The sequence below is a fragment of the Nerophis ophidion genome, linkage group LG28, assembly GCF_033978795.1.
Source record: "Nerophis ophidion isolate RoL-2023_Sa linkage group LG28, RoL_Noph_v1.0, whole genome shotgun sequence".
In the NCBI taxonomy this organism is placed as follows: Eukaryota; Metazoa; Chordata; class Actinopteri; order Syngnathiformes; family Syngnathidae; genus Nerophis; species Nerophis ophidion.
The window spans coordinates 35496287-35515467 of NC_084638.1; the positions used below are offsets into that span (position 1 = coordinate 35496287).

The window sequence follows — 19181 nt, forward strand, 5'->3', positions numbered from 1 at the left end:
AGCCAGCCAGCAGCCAACGAGCAGCCAGCGAGCAGCCAGCGAGCAGCCAGCCAGCAGCCAGCGAGCAGCCAGCGAGCAGCCAGCGAGCAGCCAGCGAGCAGCCAGCGAGCAGCCAACGAGCAGCCAGCGAGCAGCCAGCGAGCAGCCAGCGAGCAGCCAGCCAGCAGCCAGCGAGCAGCCAACGAGCAGCCAGCGAGCAGCCAGCGAGCAGCCAGCCAGCAGCCAGCGAGCAGCCAACGAGCAGCCAGCCAGCAGCCAGCGAGCAGCCAGCCAGCAGCCAGCCAGCAGCCAGCGAGCAGCCAGCGAGCAGCCAGCCAGCAGCCAGCGAGCAGCCAGCGAGCAGCCAGCCAGCAGCCAGCCAGCAGCCAGCCAGCCAGCAGCCAGCCAGCAGCCAGCCAGCAGCCAGCGAGCAGCCAGCCAGCAGCCAGCGAGCAGCCAGCCAGCAGCCAGCCAGCAGCCAGCGAGCAGCCAGCCAGCAGCCAGCGAGCAGCCAGCCAGCAGCCAGCCAGCAGCCAGCCAGCAGCCAGCCAGCAGCCAGCCAGCAGCCAGCGAGCAGCCAACGAGCAGCCAGCGAGCAGCCAGCCAGCAGCCAGCGAGCAGCCAGCGAGCAGCCAGCGAGCAGCCAGCCAGCAGCCAGCGAGCAGCCAACGAGCAGCCAGCGAGCAGCCAGCCAACAGCCAGCGAGCAGCTGCAGTGGCGGCGTATGGAAAGCAAGGATGTTTATTTGTTTGCGCTGTCAGACGACTTAGTGTTGTGCCAACACGCCACGCCTGCCAGCTTCGCGTCTGCTTGGCTCACGTCTAATGGCCGCTAATCACTCACTCACTCACTAAATACTGCATGAGGCGTCGGAACATGCCGGATGACTCATTCATACTCAACGCATCCGGAAACAACCCCGCTCTTTTTCAACCTATTTGGCTGGACTTTCTCAGGGAGTCGGACCACTTCCTACTCAAATCCCCGCTAAAGTCCTTCCCTTCTAGTCTGCTTACGGACTATGGTCGCAGTGCCCCTGTGCAAGGTGTCAGCAACTCTTTCATGGGTTGTCAAAGGTTACAATTCAGCTGTTCCTAACTATTTGTGTTGAGTTCCTAGAACAACTTGGCAGTGACTGCTAGAGAGGTTGCAGACAGTCCTGTCCAACTGCATGTCAGGAAACTGTCTCTGCTCGTCCTTTGTATACCTGGTTACCTCTGCATGATATCTCTACGTGATATCAGGTTCATTTACTGTCACCTGTGTAGTAGAAATGTCGGGGATTTAACCCGGGGCCTCATCCTGTTCGTGACGCCGATTTTATGTGGTTGAAAAGTCCGACTCTTAAACAGGAACAATAGAAAGTTCTAATTACTCACAATCAGATAGTACAAAGTTGGATTTTAATGGATATGATTACAGACAGTGTCTCCGGAGACGAAAGATGGTGCACCCTCATGAAAGGAATTAAGTAAGAGCGCACCTGATGGCCTGATTTTTGACATAACAACTTATGTAACTGTCCAATGTTCAGGGTGACTTGACCCAAGGGCGTAGAATTGGGTAGGGACACTAGGGACACGTCCCCTACCCAATATCCAGCCGCTACTGTGTAGTCACTATCAATACAAGCGCTGCCCGTGATGTTTAGTCAATGATTATGGCACAGAAAGATCTAAATGTCCGTCTCTGCTAGAAGTCCCGCCTCTAACCTAAATATCGCTCCCTGATTGGTTGCCATTTTCATGCTAACTTACGTGTGATCGGCTGTCCCCGCTGTCACTCCTTCTGCTTGTAAAAGCTAGCCTACATGCTAGTTGCTAGCGAGCGGACGAGAGTGTCACGCCAAATTTCTTCCCCCCTACAAAACGCTTCCCCACCCCCATTTACTTCCGGGGTCATGAATAATGCAGACGTTTTGTTAACGCTATATTATAAAAATATAATGCTATATTATTAAAATACAGATGTTTTGTTAACGCTATATTATAAAAAAAATTTAAAAAAACAATTTACAAACACAAGCTATGGGATGACGCATTTACTTCCGGGGTCACGTTTCCTCTTATGTCATCCCATAGCTTGTGTTTGTAAATTGTTTTTTAAAAATTTTTTTACAATATAGCGTTAACAAAACGTCTGTATTTTTATAATATAGCGTTAGATTAGATCGCCGGATTTCACCTTTCCGTTTTATTTTTGAAATGATTTTTTAGTTTCATGTATTTGTGTAGAAGTGAGCAACGGTTTGAAAATACTAAAGTGGTGGAAATACAATAAACCCTCACTAGATGATCATGTGATTTTACAATTCTAAAATATAATTCATTAATATGAAGTAATATTCATATTTAGTAAAAGCCTTTTTGCTCAGGCAGTAACTGTACCATCAAGCTCTATGGCCATTGTCCTTCATGTATCTGTCATGCATCAACATCTTTTTGGCCAGCAGTTCATTTCTGTGACAGACGGGCGGAGGCACGTGTTTGGCTCTTTCCAATAGGAACAACCAGTGGACACTAACCTGCTTGTATTTGAGTATTAGTGACAAACATATTTACAGTACAAAAGCAGCAATAGAAAGAAGTAATTGAAGGGAAAAATTGTGAGTGATTTAAACACAAGTTGGGGAAAAGATTATTACAGTTCATTTATGTTTATTTACAATGTTGTATTGCATGAATGTATTTCTGATGTTGTTGATGGACAGTAGGCTATGTTGATGGACAGTAGGCTATGTTGATGGACAGTATGATGCACAGTTGTTGATGGACAGTAGGCTATGTTGATGGACAGTAGGCTATGTTGATGGACAGTATGATGCACACTTGTTGATAGACAGTAGGCTATGTTGATGGACAGTAGACTATGTTGATGGACAGTAGGCTATGTTGATGGACAGTATGATGCACAGTTGTTGATGGACAGTAGGCTATGTTGATGGACAGTAGGCTATGTTGATGGACAGTATGATGCACACTTGTTGATAGACAGTAGGCTATGTTGATGGACAGTAGACTATGTTGATGGACAGTAGGCTATGTTGATGGACAGTAGACTATGTTGATGGACAGTAGACTATGTTGATTGACAGTATGATGCACAGTTGTTGATGGACAGTAGGCTATGTTGATGGACAGTATGATGCACAGTTGTTGATGGACAGTAGGCTATGTTGATTGACAGTAGGCTGTGTTGATTGACAGTAGGCTATGTTGATGGACAGTATGATGCACACTTGTTGATGGACAGTAGGCTATGTTGATGGACAGTAAGATGCACACTTGTTGATGGACAGTAGGCTATGTTGATGGACAGTATGATGCACACTTGTTGATGGACAGTAGGCTATGTTGATGGACAGTATGATGCACACTTGTTGATGGACAGTAGGCTATGTTGATGGACAGTAGGCTATGTTGATTGACATTAGGCTATGTTGATGGACAGTAGACTATGTTGATGGATTGTAGGCTATGTTGATGGACAGTAGACTATGTTGATTGACAGTATGATGCACACTTGTTGATGGACAGTAGGCTATGTTGATGGACAGTATGATGCACACTTGTTGATGGACAGTAGGCTATGTTGATGGACAGTAGACTATGTTGATGGACAGTATGATGCACACTTGTTGATGGACAGTAAGCTATGTTGATGGACAGTATGATGCACACTTGTTGATGGACAGTAGGCTATGTTGATGGACAGTATGATGCACACTTGTTGATGGACAGTAGGCTATGTTGATGGACAGTAGACTATGTTGATGGACAGTAGGCTATGTTGATGGACAGTAGACTATGTTGATTGACAGTATGATGCAGAGTTGTTCATGGACAGTAGGCTATGTTGATGGACAGTATGATGCACACTTGTTGATGGACAGTAGGCTATGTTGATGGACAGTATGATGCACACTTGTTGATGGACAGTAGGCTATGTTGATGGACAGTAGACTATGTTGATGGACAGTAGGCTATGTTGATTGACAGTAGGCTATGTTGATGGACAGTAGACTATGTTGATGGACAGTAGGCTATGTTGATGGACAGTAGACTATGTTGATTGACAGTATGATGCACACTTGTTGATGGACAGTAGGCTATGTTGATGGACAGTAGGCTATGTTGATGGACAGTATGATGCACACTTGTTGATGGACAGTAGGCTATGTTGATGGACAGTATGATGCACACTTGTTGATGGACAGTAGGCTATGTTGATGGACAGTATGATGCACACTTGTTGATGGACAGTAGGCTATGTTGATGGACAGTAGGCTATGTTGATGGACAGTATGATGCACACTTGTTGATGGAAAGTAGGCTATGTTGATGGACAGTAGGCTATGTTGATGGACAGTATGATGCACACTTGTTGATGGACAGTAGGCTATGTTGATGGACAGTAGGCTATGTTGATGGACAGTATGATGCACACTTGTTGATGGACAGTAGGCTATGTTGATGGACAGTATGATGCACACTTGTTGATGGACAGTAGGCTATGTTGATGGACAGTATGATGCACACTTGTTGATGGACAGTAGGCTATGTTGATGGACAGTAGGCTATGTTGATGGACAGTAGACTATGTTGATGGACAGTAGGCTATGTTGATTGACAGTAGGCTATGTTGATGGACAGTAGACTATGTTGATGGACAGTAGGCTATGTTGATGGACAGTAGACTATGTTGATTGACAGTATGATGCACACTTGTTGATGGACAGTAGGCTATGTTGATGGACGGTATGATGCACACTTGTTGATGGAAAGTAGGCTATGTTGATGGACAGTAGGCTATGTTGATGGACAGTATGATGCACACTTGTTGATGGACAGTAGGCTATGTTGATGGACAGTATGATGCACACTTGTTGATGGACAGTAGGCTATGTTGATGGACAGTATGATGCACACTTGTTGATGGACAGTAGGCTATGTTGATGGACAGTAGGCTATGTTGATGGACAGTAGGCTATGTTGATTGACAGTAGGCTATGTTGATGGACAGTAGGCTATGTTGATGGACAGTAGGCTATGTTGATTGACAGTAGGCTATGTTGATGGACAGTAGGCTATGTTGATGGACAGTAGGCTATGTTGATGGACAGTAGACTATGTTGATTGACAGTATGATGCACACTTGTTGATGGACAGTAGGCTATGTTGATGGACTGTAGGCTATGTTGATGGACAGTAGGCTATGTTGATGGACAGTAGGCTATGTTGATGGACAGTAGGCTATGTTGATTGACAGTAGGCTATGTTGATGGACAGTAGACTATGTTGATGGACAGTAGGCTATGTTGATGGACAGTAGGCTATGTTGATGGACAGTAGACTATGTTGATTGACAGTATGATGCACAGTTGTTGATGGACAGTAGGCTATGTTGATGGACAGTATATGCACAGTTGTTGATGGACAGTAGGCTATGTTGATTGACAGTAGGCTGTGTTGATTGACAGTAGGCTATGTTGATGGACAGTATGATGCACACTTGTTGATGGACAGTAGGCTATGTTGATGGACAGTATGATGCACACTTGTTGATGGACAGTAGGCTATGTTGATGGACAGTAGACTATGTTGATGGACAGTAGACTATGTTGATGGACAGTAGGCTATGTTGATGGACAGTAGGCTATGTTGATGGACAGTAGACTATGTTGATGGACAGTAGGCTATGTTGATGGACAGTAGGCTATGTTGATTGACAGTAGGCTATGTTGATGGACAGTAGACTATGTTGATTGACAGTATGATGCACACTTGTTGATAGACAGTAGGCTATGTTGATGGACAGTATGATGCACACTTGTTGATGGACAGTAGGCTATGTTGATGGACAGTAGACTATGTTGATGGACAGTAGGCTATGTTGATGGACAGTAGACTATGTTGATGGACAGTAGACTATGTTGATTGACAGTATGATGCACAGTTGTTGATGGACAGTAGGCTATGTTGATGGACAGTATGATGCACAGTTGTTGATGGACAGTAGGCTATGTTGATTGACAGTAGGCTGTGTTGATTGACAGTAGGCTATGTTGATGGACAGTATGATGCACACTTGTTGATGGACAGTAGGCTATGTTGATGGACAGTAAGATGCACACTTGTTGATGGACAGTAGGGTATGTTGATGGACAGTATGATGCACACTTGTTGATGGACAGTAGGCTATGTTGATGGACAGTATGATGCACACTTGTTGATGGACAGTAGGCTATGTTGATGGACAGTAGGCTATGTTGATTGACATTAGGCTATGTTGATGGACAGTAGACTATGTTGATGGATTGTAGGCTATGTTGATTGACAGTATGATGCACACTTGTTGATGGACAGTAGGCTATGTTGATGGACAGTATGATGCACACTTGTTGATGGACAGTAGGCTATGTTGATGGACAGTAGACTATGTTGATGGACAGTATGATGCACACTTGTTGATGGACAGTAGGCTATGTTGATGGACAGTATGATGCACACTTGTTGATGGACAGTAGGCTATGTTGATGGACAGTATGATGCACACTTGTTGATGGACAGTAGGCTATGTTGATGGACAGTAGACTATGTTGATGGACAGTATGATGCACACTTGTTGATGGACAGTAAGCTATGTTGATGGACAGTATGATGCACACTTGTTGATGGACAGTAGGCTATGTTGATGGACAGTATGATGCACACTTGTTGATGGACAGTAGGCTATGTTGATGGACAGTAGACTATGTTGATGGACAGTAGGCTATGTTGATGGACAGTAGACTATGTTGATTGACAGTATGATGCAGAGTTGTTCATGGACAGTAGGCTATGTTGATGGACAGTATGATGCACACTTGTTGATGGACAGTAGGCTATGTTGATGGACAGTATGATGCACACTTGTTGATGGACAGTAGGCTATGTTGATGGACAGTAGGCTATGTTGATGGACAGTAGGCTATGTTGATTGACAGTAGGCTATGTTGATGGACAGTAGACTATGTTGATGGACAGTAGGCTATGTTGATGGACATTAGACTATGTTGATTGACAGTATGATGCACACTTGTTGATGGACAGTAGGCTATGTTGATGGACAGTATGATGCACACTTGTTGATGGAAAGTAGGCTATGTTGATGGACAGTAGGCTATGTTGATGGACAGTATGATGCACACTTGTTGATGGACAGTAGGCTATGTTGATGGACAGTATGATGCACACTTGTTGATGGACAGTAGGCTATGTTGATGGACAGTATGATGCACACTTGTTGATGGACAGTAGGCTATGTTGATGGACAGTAGGCTATGTTGATGGACAGTAGGCTATGTTGATTGACAGTAGGCTATGTTGATGGACAGTAGGCTATGTTGATGGACAGTAGGCTATGTTGATTGACAGTAGGCTATGTTGATGGACAGTAGGCTATGTTGATGGACAGTAGGCTATGTTGATGGACAGTAGACTATGTTGATGGACAGTAGGCTATGTTGATGGACAGTAGGCTATGTTGATTGACAGTAGGCTATGTTGATGGACAGTAGGCTATGTTGATGGACAGTAGGCTATGTTGATTGACAGTAGGCTATGTTGATGGACAGTAGGCTATGTTGATGGACAGTAGACTATGTTGATTGACAGTATGATGCACACTTGTTGATGGACAGTAGGCTATGTTGATGGACAGTATGATGCACACTTGTTGATGGACAGTAGGCTATGTTGATGGACAGTAGGCTATGTTGATTGACATTAGGCTATGTTGATGGACAGTAGACTATGTTGATGGATTGTAGGCTATGTTGATGGACAGTAGACTATGTTGATTGACAGTATGATGCACACTTGTTGATGGACAGTAGGCTATGTTGATGGACAGTATGATGCACACTTGTTGATGGACAGTAGGCTATGTTGATGGACAGTAGACTATGTTGATGGACAGTATGATGCACACTTGTTGATGGACAGTAAGCTATGTTGATGGACAGTATGATGCACACTTGTTGATGGACAGTAGGCTATGTTGATGGACAGTATGATGCACACTTGTTGATGGACAGTAGGCTATGTTGATGGACAGTAGACTATGTTGATGGACAGTAGGCTATGTTGATGGACAGTAGACTATGTTGATTGACAGTATGATGCAGAGTTGTTCATGGACAGTAGGCTATGTTGATGGACAGTATGATGCACACTTGTTGATGGACAGTAGGCTATGTTGATGGACAGTATGATGCACACTTGTTGATGGACAGTAGGCTATGTTGATGGACAGTAGACTATGTTGATGGACAGTAGGCTATGTTGATTGACAGTAGGCTATGTTGATGGACAGTAGACTATGTTGATGGACAGTAGGCTATGTTGATGGACAGTAGACTATGTTGATTGACAGTATGATGCACACTTGTTGATGGACAGTAGGCTATGTTGATGGACAGTAGGCTATGTTGATGGACAGTATGATGCACACTTGTTGATGGACAGTAGGCTATGTTGATGGACAGTATGATGCACACTGGTTGATGGACAGTAGGCTATGTTGATGGACAGTATGATGCACACTTGTTGATGGACAGTAGGCTATGTTGATGGACAGTAGGCTATGTTGATGGACAGTATGATGCACACTTGTTGATGGAAAGTAGGCTATGTTGATGGACAGTAGGCTATGTTGATGGACAGTATGATGCACACTTGTTGATGGACAGTAGGCTATGTTGATGGACAGTAGGCTATGTTGATGGACAGTATGATGCACACTTGTTGATGGACAGTAGGCTATGTTGATGGACAGTATGATGCACACTTGTTGATGGACAGTAGGCTATGTTGATGGACAGTATGATGCACACTTGTTGATGGACAGTAGGCTATGTTGATGGACAGTAGGCTATGTTGATGGACAGTAGACTATGTTGATGGACAGTAGGCTATGTTGATTGACAGTAGGCTATGTTGATGGACAGTAGACTATGTTGATGGACAGTAGGCTATGTTGATGGACAGTAGACTATGTTGATTGACAGTATGATGCACACTTGTTGATGGACAGTAGGCTATGTTGATGGACGGTATGATGCACACTTGTTGATGGAAAGTAGGCTATGTTGATGGACAGTAGGCTATGTTGATGGACAGTATGATGCACACTTGTTGATGGACAGTAGGCTATGTTGATGGACAGTATGATGCACACTTGTTGATGGACAGTAGGCTATGTTGATGGACAGTATGATGCACACTTGTTGATGGACAGTAGGCTATGTTGATGGACAGTAGGCTATGTTGATGGACAGTAGGCTATGTTGATTGACAGTAGGCTATGTTGATGGACAGTAGGCTATGTTGATGGACAGTAGGCTATGTTGATTGACAGTAGGCTATGTTGATGGACAGTAGGCTATGTTGATGGACAGTAGGCTATGTTGATGGACAGTAGACTATGTTGATTGACAGTATGATGCACACTTGTTGATGGACAGTAGGCTATGTTGATGGACTGTAGGCTATGTTGATGGACAGTAGGCTATGTTGATGGACAGTAGGCTATGTTGATGGACAGTAGGCTATGTTGATTGACAGTAGGCTATGTTGATGGACAGTAGACTATGTTGATGGACAGTAGGCTATGTTGATGGACAGTAGGCTATGTTGATGGACAGTAGACTATGTTGATTGACAGTATGATGCACAGTTGTTGATGGACAGTAGGCTATGTTGATGGACAGTATATGCACAGTTGTTGATGGACAGTAGGCTATGTTGATTGACAGTAGGCTGTGTTGATTGACAGTAGGCTATGTTGATGGACAGTATGATGCACACTTGTTGATGGACAGTAGGCTATGTTGATGGACAGTATGATGCACACTTGTTGATGGACAGTAGGCTATGTTGATGGACAGTAGACTATGTTGATGGACAGTAGACTATGTTGATGGACAGTAGGCTATGTTGATGGACAGTAGGCTATGTTGATGGACAGTAGACTATGTTGATGGACAGTAGGCTATGTTGATGGACAGTAGGCTATGTTGATTGACAGTAGGCTATGTTGATGGACAGTAGACTATGTTGATTGACAGTATGATGCACACTTGTTGATAGACAGTAGGCTATGTTGATGGACAGTATGATGCACACTTGTTGATGGACAGTAGGCTATGTTGATGGACAGTAGACTATGTTGATGGACAGTAGGCTATGTTGATGGACAGTAGACTATGTTGATGGACAGTAGACTATGTTGATTGACAGTATGATGCACAGTTGTTGATGGACAGTAGGCTATGTTGATGGACAGTATGATGCACAGTTGTTGATGGACAGTAGGCTATGTTGATTGACAGTAGGCTGTGTTGATTGACAGTAGGCTATGTTGATGGACAGTATGATGCACACTTGTTGATGGACAGTAGGCTATGTTGATGGACAGTAAGATGCACACTTGTTGATGGACAGTAGGGTATGTTGATGGACAGTATGATGCACACTTGTTGATGGACAGTAGGCTATGTTGATGGACAGTATGATGCACACTTGTTGATGGACAGTAGGCTATGTTGATGGACAGTAGGCTATGTTGATTGACATTAGGCTATGTTGATGGACAGTAGACTATGTTGATGGATTGTAGGCTATGTTGATTGACAGTATGATGCACACTTGTTGATGGACAGTAGGCTATGTTGATGGACAGTATGATGCACACTTGTTGATGGACAGTAGGCTATGTTGATGGACAGTAGACTATGTTGATGGACAGTATGATGCACACTTGTTGATGGACAGTAGGCTATGTTGATGGACAGTATGATGCACACTTGTTGATGGACAGTAGGCTATGTTGATGGACAGTATGATGCACACTTGTTGATGGACAGTAGGCTATGTTGATGGACAGTAGACTATGTTGATGGACAGTATGATGCACACTTGTTGATGGACAGTAAGCTATGTTGATGGACAGTATGATGCACACTTGTTGATGGACAGTAGGCTATGTTGATGGACAGTATGATGCACACTTGTTGATGGACAGTAGGCTATGTTGATGGACAGTAGACTATGTTGATGGACAGTAGGCTATGTTGATGGACAGTAGACTATGTTGATTGACAGTATGATGCAGAGTTGTTCATGGACAGTAGGCTATGTTGATGGACAGTATGATGCACACTTGTTGATGGACAGTAGGCTATGTTGATGGACAGTATGATGCACACTTGTTGATGGACAGTAGGCTATGTTGATGGACAGTAGGCTATGTTGATGGACAGTAGGCTATGTTGATTGACAGTAGGCTATGTTGATGGACAGTAGACTATGTTGATGGACAGTAGGCTATGTTGATGGACATTAGACTATGTTGATTGACAGTATGATGCACACTTGTTGATGGACAGTAGGCTATGTTGATGGACAGTATGATGCACACTTGTTGATGGAAAGTAGGCTATGTTGATGGACAGTAGGCTATGTTGATGGACAGTATGATGCACACTTGTTGATGGACAGTAGGCTATGTTGATGGACAGTATGATGCACACTTGTTGATGGACAGTAGGCTATGTTGATGGACAGTATGATGCACACTTGTTGATGGACAGTAGGCTATGTTGATGGACAGTAGGCTATGTTGATGGACAGTAGGCTATGTTGATTGACAGTAGGCTATGTTGATGGACAGTAGGCTATGTTGATGGACAGTAGGCTATGTTGATTGACAGTAGGCTATGTTGATGGACAGTAGGCTATGTTGATGGACAGTAGGCTATGTTGATGGACAGTAGACTATGTTGATGGACAGTAGGCTATGTTGATGGACAGTAGGCTATGTTGATTGACAGTAGGCTATGTTGATGGACAGTAGGCTATGTTGATGGACAGTAGGCTATGTTGATTGACAGTAGGCTATGTTGATGGACAGTAGGCTATGTTGATGGACAGTAGACTATGTTGATTGACAGTATGATGCACACTTGTTGATGGACAGTAGGCTATGTTGATGGACTGTAGGCTATGTTGATGGACAGTAGACTATGTTGATGGACAGTAGGCTATGTTGATGGACAGTAGGCTATGTTGATGGACAGTAGGCTATGTTGATTGACAGTAGGCTATGTTGATGGACAGTAGACTATGTTGATGGACAGTAGGCTATGTTGATGGACAGTAGGCTATGTTGATGGACAGTAGGCTATGTTGATTGACAGTAGGCTATGTTGATGGACAGTAGACTTTGTTGATTGACAGTATGATGCACACTTGTTGATGGACAGTAGGCTATGTTGATGGACAGTATGATGCACACTTGTTGATGGACAGTAGGCTATGTTGATGGACAGTAGACTATGTTGATGGACAGTAGGCTATGTTGATGGACAGTAGACTATGTTGATGGACAGTAGACTATGTTGATGGACAGTAGGCTATGTTGATTGACAGTAGGCTATGTTGATGGACAGTAGGCCATGTTGATGGACAGTAGGCTATGTTGATTGACAGTAGGCTATGTTGATGGACAGTAGGCTATGTTGATGGACAGTAGACTATGTTGATGGACAGTAGGCTATGTTGATGGACAGTAGGCTATGTTGATTGACAGTATGATGCACACTTGTTGATGGACAGTAGGCTATGTTGATGGACAGTAGGCTATGTTGATGGACAGTAGGCTATGTTGATGGACAGTAGACTATGTTGATGGACAGTAGGCTATGTTGATGGACAGTAGACTATGTTGATTGACAGTATGATGCACACTTGTTGATGGACAGTAGGCTATGTTGATTGACAGTATGATGCACACTTGTTGATGGACAGTAGGCTATGTTGATGGACAGTAGGCTATGTTGATGGACAGTAGACTATGTTGATGGACAGTAGACTATGTTGATTGACAGTATGATGCACAGTTGTTGATGGACAGTAGGCTATGTTGATGGACAGTATGATGCACACTTGTTGATGGACAGTAGGCTATGTTGATGGACAGTAGACTATGTTGATGGACAGTAGACTATGTTGATTGACAGTATGATGCACAGTTGTTGATGGACAGTAGGCTATGTTGATGGACAGTATGATGCACACTTGTTGATGGGCAGTAGGCTATGTTGATGGACAGTATGATGCACAGTTGTTGATGGACAGTAGGCTATGTTGATGGACAGTAGACTATGTTGATGGACAGTAGGCTATGTTGATGGACAGTAGGCTATGTTGATGGACAGTAGACTATGTTGATGGACAGTAGGCTATGTTGATGGACAGTAGGCTATGTTGATTGACAGTAGGCTATGTTGATGGACAGTAGGCTATGTGGATGGACAGTAGGCTATGTTGATTGACAGTAGGCTATGTTGATGGACAGTAGGCTATGTTGATGGACAGTAGACTATGTTGATTGACAGTATGATGCACACTTGTTGATGGACAGTAGGCTATGTTGATGGACTGTAGGCTATGTTGATGGACAGTAGACTATGTTGATGGACAGTAGGCTATGTTGATGGACAGTAGGCTATGTTGATGGACAGTAGGCTATGTTGATTGACAGTAGGCTATGTTGATGGACAGTAGACTATGTTGATGGACAGTAGGCTATGTTGATGGACAGTAGGCTATGTTGATGGACAGTAGGCTATGTTGATTGACAGTAGGCTATGTTGATGGACAGTAGACTTTGTTGATTGACAGTATGATGCACACTTGTTGATGGACAGTAGGCTATGTTGATGGACAGTATGATGCACACTTGTTGATGGACAGTAGGCTATGTTGATGGACAGTAGACTATGTTGATGGACAGTAGGCTATGTTGATGGACAGTAGACTATGTTGATGGACAGTAGACTATGTTGATGGACAGTAGGCTATGTTGATTGACAGTAGGCTATGTTGATGGACAGTAGGCTATGTTGATGGACAGTAGGCTATGTTGATTGACAGTAGGCTATGTTGATGGACAGTAGGCTATGTTGATGGACAGTAGACTATGTTGATGGACAGTAGGCTATGTTGATGGACAGTAGGCTATGTTGATTGACAGTATGATGCACACTTGTTGATGGACAGTAGGCTATGTTGATGGACAGTAGGCTATGTTGATGGACAGTAGGCTATGTTGATGGACAGTAGACTATGTTGATGGACAGTAGGCTATGTTGATGGACAGTAGACTATGTTGATTGACAGTATGATGCACACTTGTTGATGGACAGTAGGCTATGTTGATGGACAGTAGGCTATGTTGATGGACAGTAGACTATGTTGATGGACAGTAGACTATGTTGATTGACAGTATGATGCACAGTTGTTGATGGACAGTAGGCTATGTTGATGGACAGTATGATGCACACTTGTTGATGGACAGTAGGCTATGTTGATGGACAGTAGACTATGTTGATGGACAGTAGACTATGTTGATTGACAGTATGATGCACAGTTGTTGATGGACAGTAGGCTATGTTGATGGACAGTATGATGCACACTTGTTGATGGGCAGTAGGCTATGTTGATGGACAGTATGATGCACAGTTGTTGATGGACAGTAGACTATGTTGATTGAAAGTATGATGCACACTTGTTGATGGACAGTAGGCTATGTTGATGGACAGTAGGCTATGTTGATTGACAGTAGGCTATGTTGATTGACAGTAGGCTGTGTTGATTGACAGTAGGCTATGTTGATGGACAGTATGATGCACACTTGTTGATGGAAAGTAGGCTATGTTGATGGAAAGTATGATGCACACTTGTTGATGGAAAGTAGGCTATGTTGATGGACAGTATGATGCACACTTGTTGATGGACAGTAGGCTATGTTGATGGACAGTAGACTATGTTGATGGAAAGTAGGCTATGTTGATGGACAGTAGACTATGTTGATGGACAGTAGGCTATGTTGATGGACAGTATGATGCACACTTGCACTACAGCCCTACACTAAAGAGTAAAGATGAGAACTCTTCCAAGTTGTCTCCTTTGCTTTCATTTTAGTTGCTTCACCTTTTATAACATCTGCATGACCTGAAATTATTATTGCTAATGTAAAAAAATAAAAAAATAAAAAAAAAGTAAGCTATGAGAGTGCTGCCTTGGAGCACTTTTGTGTCCCCACCAATCTCAAAATCAAACCAACTCCCTTGACTTGACCTCTTATGTCGTGTCCCTCCCAATGCATTTAGTTTGGAGGTCCTAGGACAGAAATGTTCCACTACACCTGCACACCAGTTACTCCCAAAATTGAAGTTTCTATGCTTCGGACGTCCTGTCGACAGACAACCACACTAAAAGTAGCAAGCCACGTTACGTCAACATTCTTAGTAACGTGTGTTGTCACATGCAAACAAGTTGGAGAAAGTAACTGTCAGTAAGATGCGACTTTAAGCTTTTACCTACTTAGGTATAGCTTCACGGTGGCAGAGGGGTTAGTGCATCTGCCTCACAATACGAAGGTCCTGAGTAGTCAGGGTTCAATCCCGGGCTCGGAGTTTGCATGTTCTCCCCGTGAATGCGTGGGTTCCCTCCGGGTACTCTGGCTTCCTCCCACCTCCAAAGACATGCACCTGGGGATAGGCCCCTCCCACCTCCAAAGACATGCACCTGGGGATAGGCCCCTCCCACCTCCAAAGACATGCACCTGGGGATAGGCCCCTCCCACCCCCAAAAACATGCACCTGGGGATAGGCCCCTCCCCCCTTCAAAGAAATGCACCTGGGGATAGACCCCTCCCACCTCCAAAGACATGCACCTGGGGATAGGCCCCTCCCACCTCCAAAGACATGCACCTGGGGATAGGCCCCTCCCACCTCCAAAGTATGCACCTGGGAATAGGCCCCTCCCCCCTCCAAAGACATGCACCTGGGGATAGGCCCCTCCCACCTTCAAAGTATGCACCTGGGGATAGGCCCCTCCCACCTTCAAAGTATGCACCTGGGGATAGGCCCCTCCCACCTCCAAAGACATGCACCTGGGGATAGGCCCCTCCCACCCCCAAAAACATGCACCTGGGGATAGGCCCCTCCCCCCTCCAAAGAAATGCATCTGGGGATAGGCCCCTCCCACCTCCAAAGACATGCCCCTGGGGATAGGCCCCTCCCACCCCCAAAAACATGCACCTGGGGATAGGCCCCTCCCACCCCCAAAAACATGCACCTGGGGATAGGCCCCTCCCCCCTCCAAAGAAATGCACCTGGGGATAGGCCCCTCCCCCCTCCAAAGAAATGCACCTGGGGATAGGCCCCTCCCACCTTCAAAGTATGCACCTGGGGATAGGCCCCTCCCACCTCCAAAGTATGCACCTGGGGATAGGCCCCTCCCCCCTCCAAAGACATGCACCTGGGGATAGGCCCCTCCCACCTTCAAAGTATGCACCTGGGGATAGGCCCCTCCCACCTTCAAAGTATGCACCTGGGGATAGGCCCCTCCCACCTCCAAAGACATGCACCTGGGGATAGGCCCCTCCCACCTTCAAAGTATGCACCTGGGGATAGGCCCCTCCCACCTTCAAAGTATGCACCTGGGGATAGGCCCCTCCCACCTCCAAAGACATGCACCTGTGGATAGGCCCCTCCCACCTTCAAAGTATGCACCTGGGGATAGGCCCCTCCCACCTCCAAAGACATGCACCTGGGGATAGGCCCCTCCCACCTCCAAAGACATGCACCTGGGGATAGGTTGATTGGCAACACTAAATGGGCCCTAGTGTGTGAATGTTGTCTGTCTATCTGTGTTGGCCCTGTGATGAGGTGGCGACTTGTCCAGGGTGTACGCCGCCTTTCGCCCAATTGTAGCTGAGATAGGCGCCAGTGCCCCCCGCGACCCAGAACGGAATAAGCGGTAGAAAATAGATGGATGGATACTTAGGTATAAAACACTAAACAATCTATCTTGCTGATAGTATTGTACCATAAGTCCCGGGCAGAAATCTGCATTCGAAGAACTCCGGCTTATTAGTGATTCCCAGAGCCGGGCTATAGAGCGTCTTCTATTGGGGCTCCAGTACTCTGGAATGTTCTAGCAGTAACAGTTTGAGATGCTACCTCAGTAGAAGCATTTAAGTCCCATCTTAAAACTCATTTGTATACTCTAGCCTTTACCTACTCAGTGGCCTAACGGTTAGAGTGTCCGCCCTGAGGTAGGTTGTGAGTTCAAACCCCGGCCGAGTCATACCAAAGACTATAAAAATGGGAGCCATTACCTCCCTGCTTGGCACTCAGCATCAAGGGTTGGAATTGGGGGTTAAATCACCAAAAAATGATTCCCGGGCGTGGCACCACTGCTGCCCACTGCTCCCCTCACCTCCCAGGGGGTGATCAAGGGTGATGGGTCAAATGTAGAGAATAATTTCGCCACACCAAGAGTGTGTGTGACAATCATTGGTACTTTAACTTGAACCTTAAATAGACCCATTTTTAGACCAGTTGCTCTGCCGCTTCTCTTTGCTGCTCTGCCACCTTTTCCTACACGGAGAGGATACCAGGTGGCCACGGATTAGTTTCGACGGAGGACGCGCTAGCTGTTCCAATTCGGGAGCAGGGGTGGACCGCTGCTCTATGCATCAGTCGGTGACGTCCCTGGTCTACATGCAATAGGATCCCCCTGCTGGTCTTGACTCACATATGAACCGTACCCACTCAGCATTCATTTAAACCCGGTCACCCGATTGATTGATTGATTAATTGATAATGCTGTCATCATGTAAGAACCTTATTTCTGCTCATCTGTAGGATTTCAAGTGTTTGTGGTACGGTAGAAACTGCAGCCGTTCTTCAATGTTCTATGCAAACACAGAAATGGTTTGAAACATTTATGGCTGCAAAAGGACGGCATACATACTCAAGTTCTCCTTTGTTTCCTAGGTAACAGAGACGAGGACGGGCCCTCTCGGGTGCAGTAACTATGACAGCTTGGACTCTGTTAGTTCAGTGTTGGTGCACAGTCCGGAAAACAAGATCCACCTAAGAGGTACGACTCACACTTGCATACACAATTTTGAACAAAAAGTCATAAAAAGTTTGAGGGTCCGCACGTGCTGGGAGCTAAGCAGGTTTTGGACCCATCTTGCGTTGTAACAAGTGTCCCAAATGTTTGCCAATAGTTGATCCAAAATAGTTCAAAAGAAATACACAGATATAAGCCTTCAACAAAATATGGAAAACAGGCAGAACTGCAGAAACTGCTAGAACATAGGAAAATAATAAATACTACATGCCCTGACTAAAATTCAAAAAGGCTATGAGTAAAGACTAGCATGGAAGCTAGTAGCAACCAGGAGAAGCCGGGTAAACACAGGGATCGAGAATCATCTGACCTTTTACTGGTGTGGACCAAGGGTTTGCGTCCACTGGCACCAGCAGCTGTATTTATTTCTTGGGATTTTATTCATCAGTCCACATGACTCTAATCTATTTGGATTTGGCTCGGAAATAGTCATGTGATCTTAAGGACTTCTTCCCAAAGGTAGTCCAAGTGGTGTGGTGTGTATGGGATGGGAAATTCCCTCTCAAAACTCTGAGTAAACTACTCCAAGAGGTCTGGGTGAAACATCTTGATGTTTGTCGTTTCTTTAGTTGCACCCCAATCCTGCAGCACCACCAGGTGTGGTCCGTATCGCAGTCCACTTGTGGTAAGATGGTGCGTCAAGAACATTCTTGATCTCAGCATGTTGGACTCGGACCACATCCGGTTGGTGACATACTTGATTGTGGTTGATTGTGGACACTTTTTGTCAAGTCCGAGTCTGGAAGAAGACTGTGATTGGGAGGTTCACAGCTCCAATAGTCAGTGTCCATTCTCATTCACTATGGCCACTCCCAACTGGCAAAGGTAGGAGGGCCACAGGTGTACCCACAGCTCATTGGTAATGACATCAGTCTCCCTGGTATTGTTGATGTCTGGTACGGTTCACTTCCGAGTTGTTATTCTCATTTATTCTCATCCATCATTTTCAAAACATCAATTTGTTTTCCAATAATCTGTTTTGAAAAACCGGGATCGGAGATCCAAAAGCATTTCAAAAGACAGTGAAATTGTGAGGACCGGGTCGCATCGTGATGCGGGGTTCGTTCTCCCAGAAATAAATCAGACGGGAACGAAGAAAAACGTGCTCATCGCACTTAAGACAAAAACTAAAGGGGCTAGCGAGGGAGCTCGCAAGCAAAAGAGCCTAAA

General features: G+C 45.0%; 1 protein-coding gene across 1 annotated transcript in view; it reads left to right on the forward strand.

The window, feature by feature from the left end:
* Nucleotides 1–17975, forward strand: part of LOC133545225 (BMP/retinoic acid-inducible neural-specific protein 3-like) — a gene marked incomplete at its 3' end in the record, with an annotated part of 132111 nt that extends 114136 nt beyond the window's left edge. The window contains exon 5 of the mRNA XM_061890620.1: nucleotides 17870–17975. Within this exon, the coding sequence (XP_061746604.1) occupies nucleotides 17870–17975 (106 nt within the window). The remainder of the gene's footprint in view (nucleotides 1–17869) is intronic.
* Between the last annotated feature and the right edge of the window lie 1206 nt (nucleotides 17976–19181).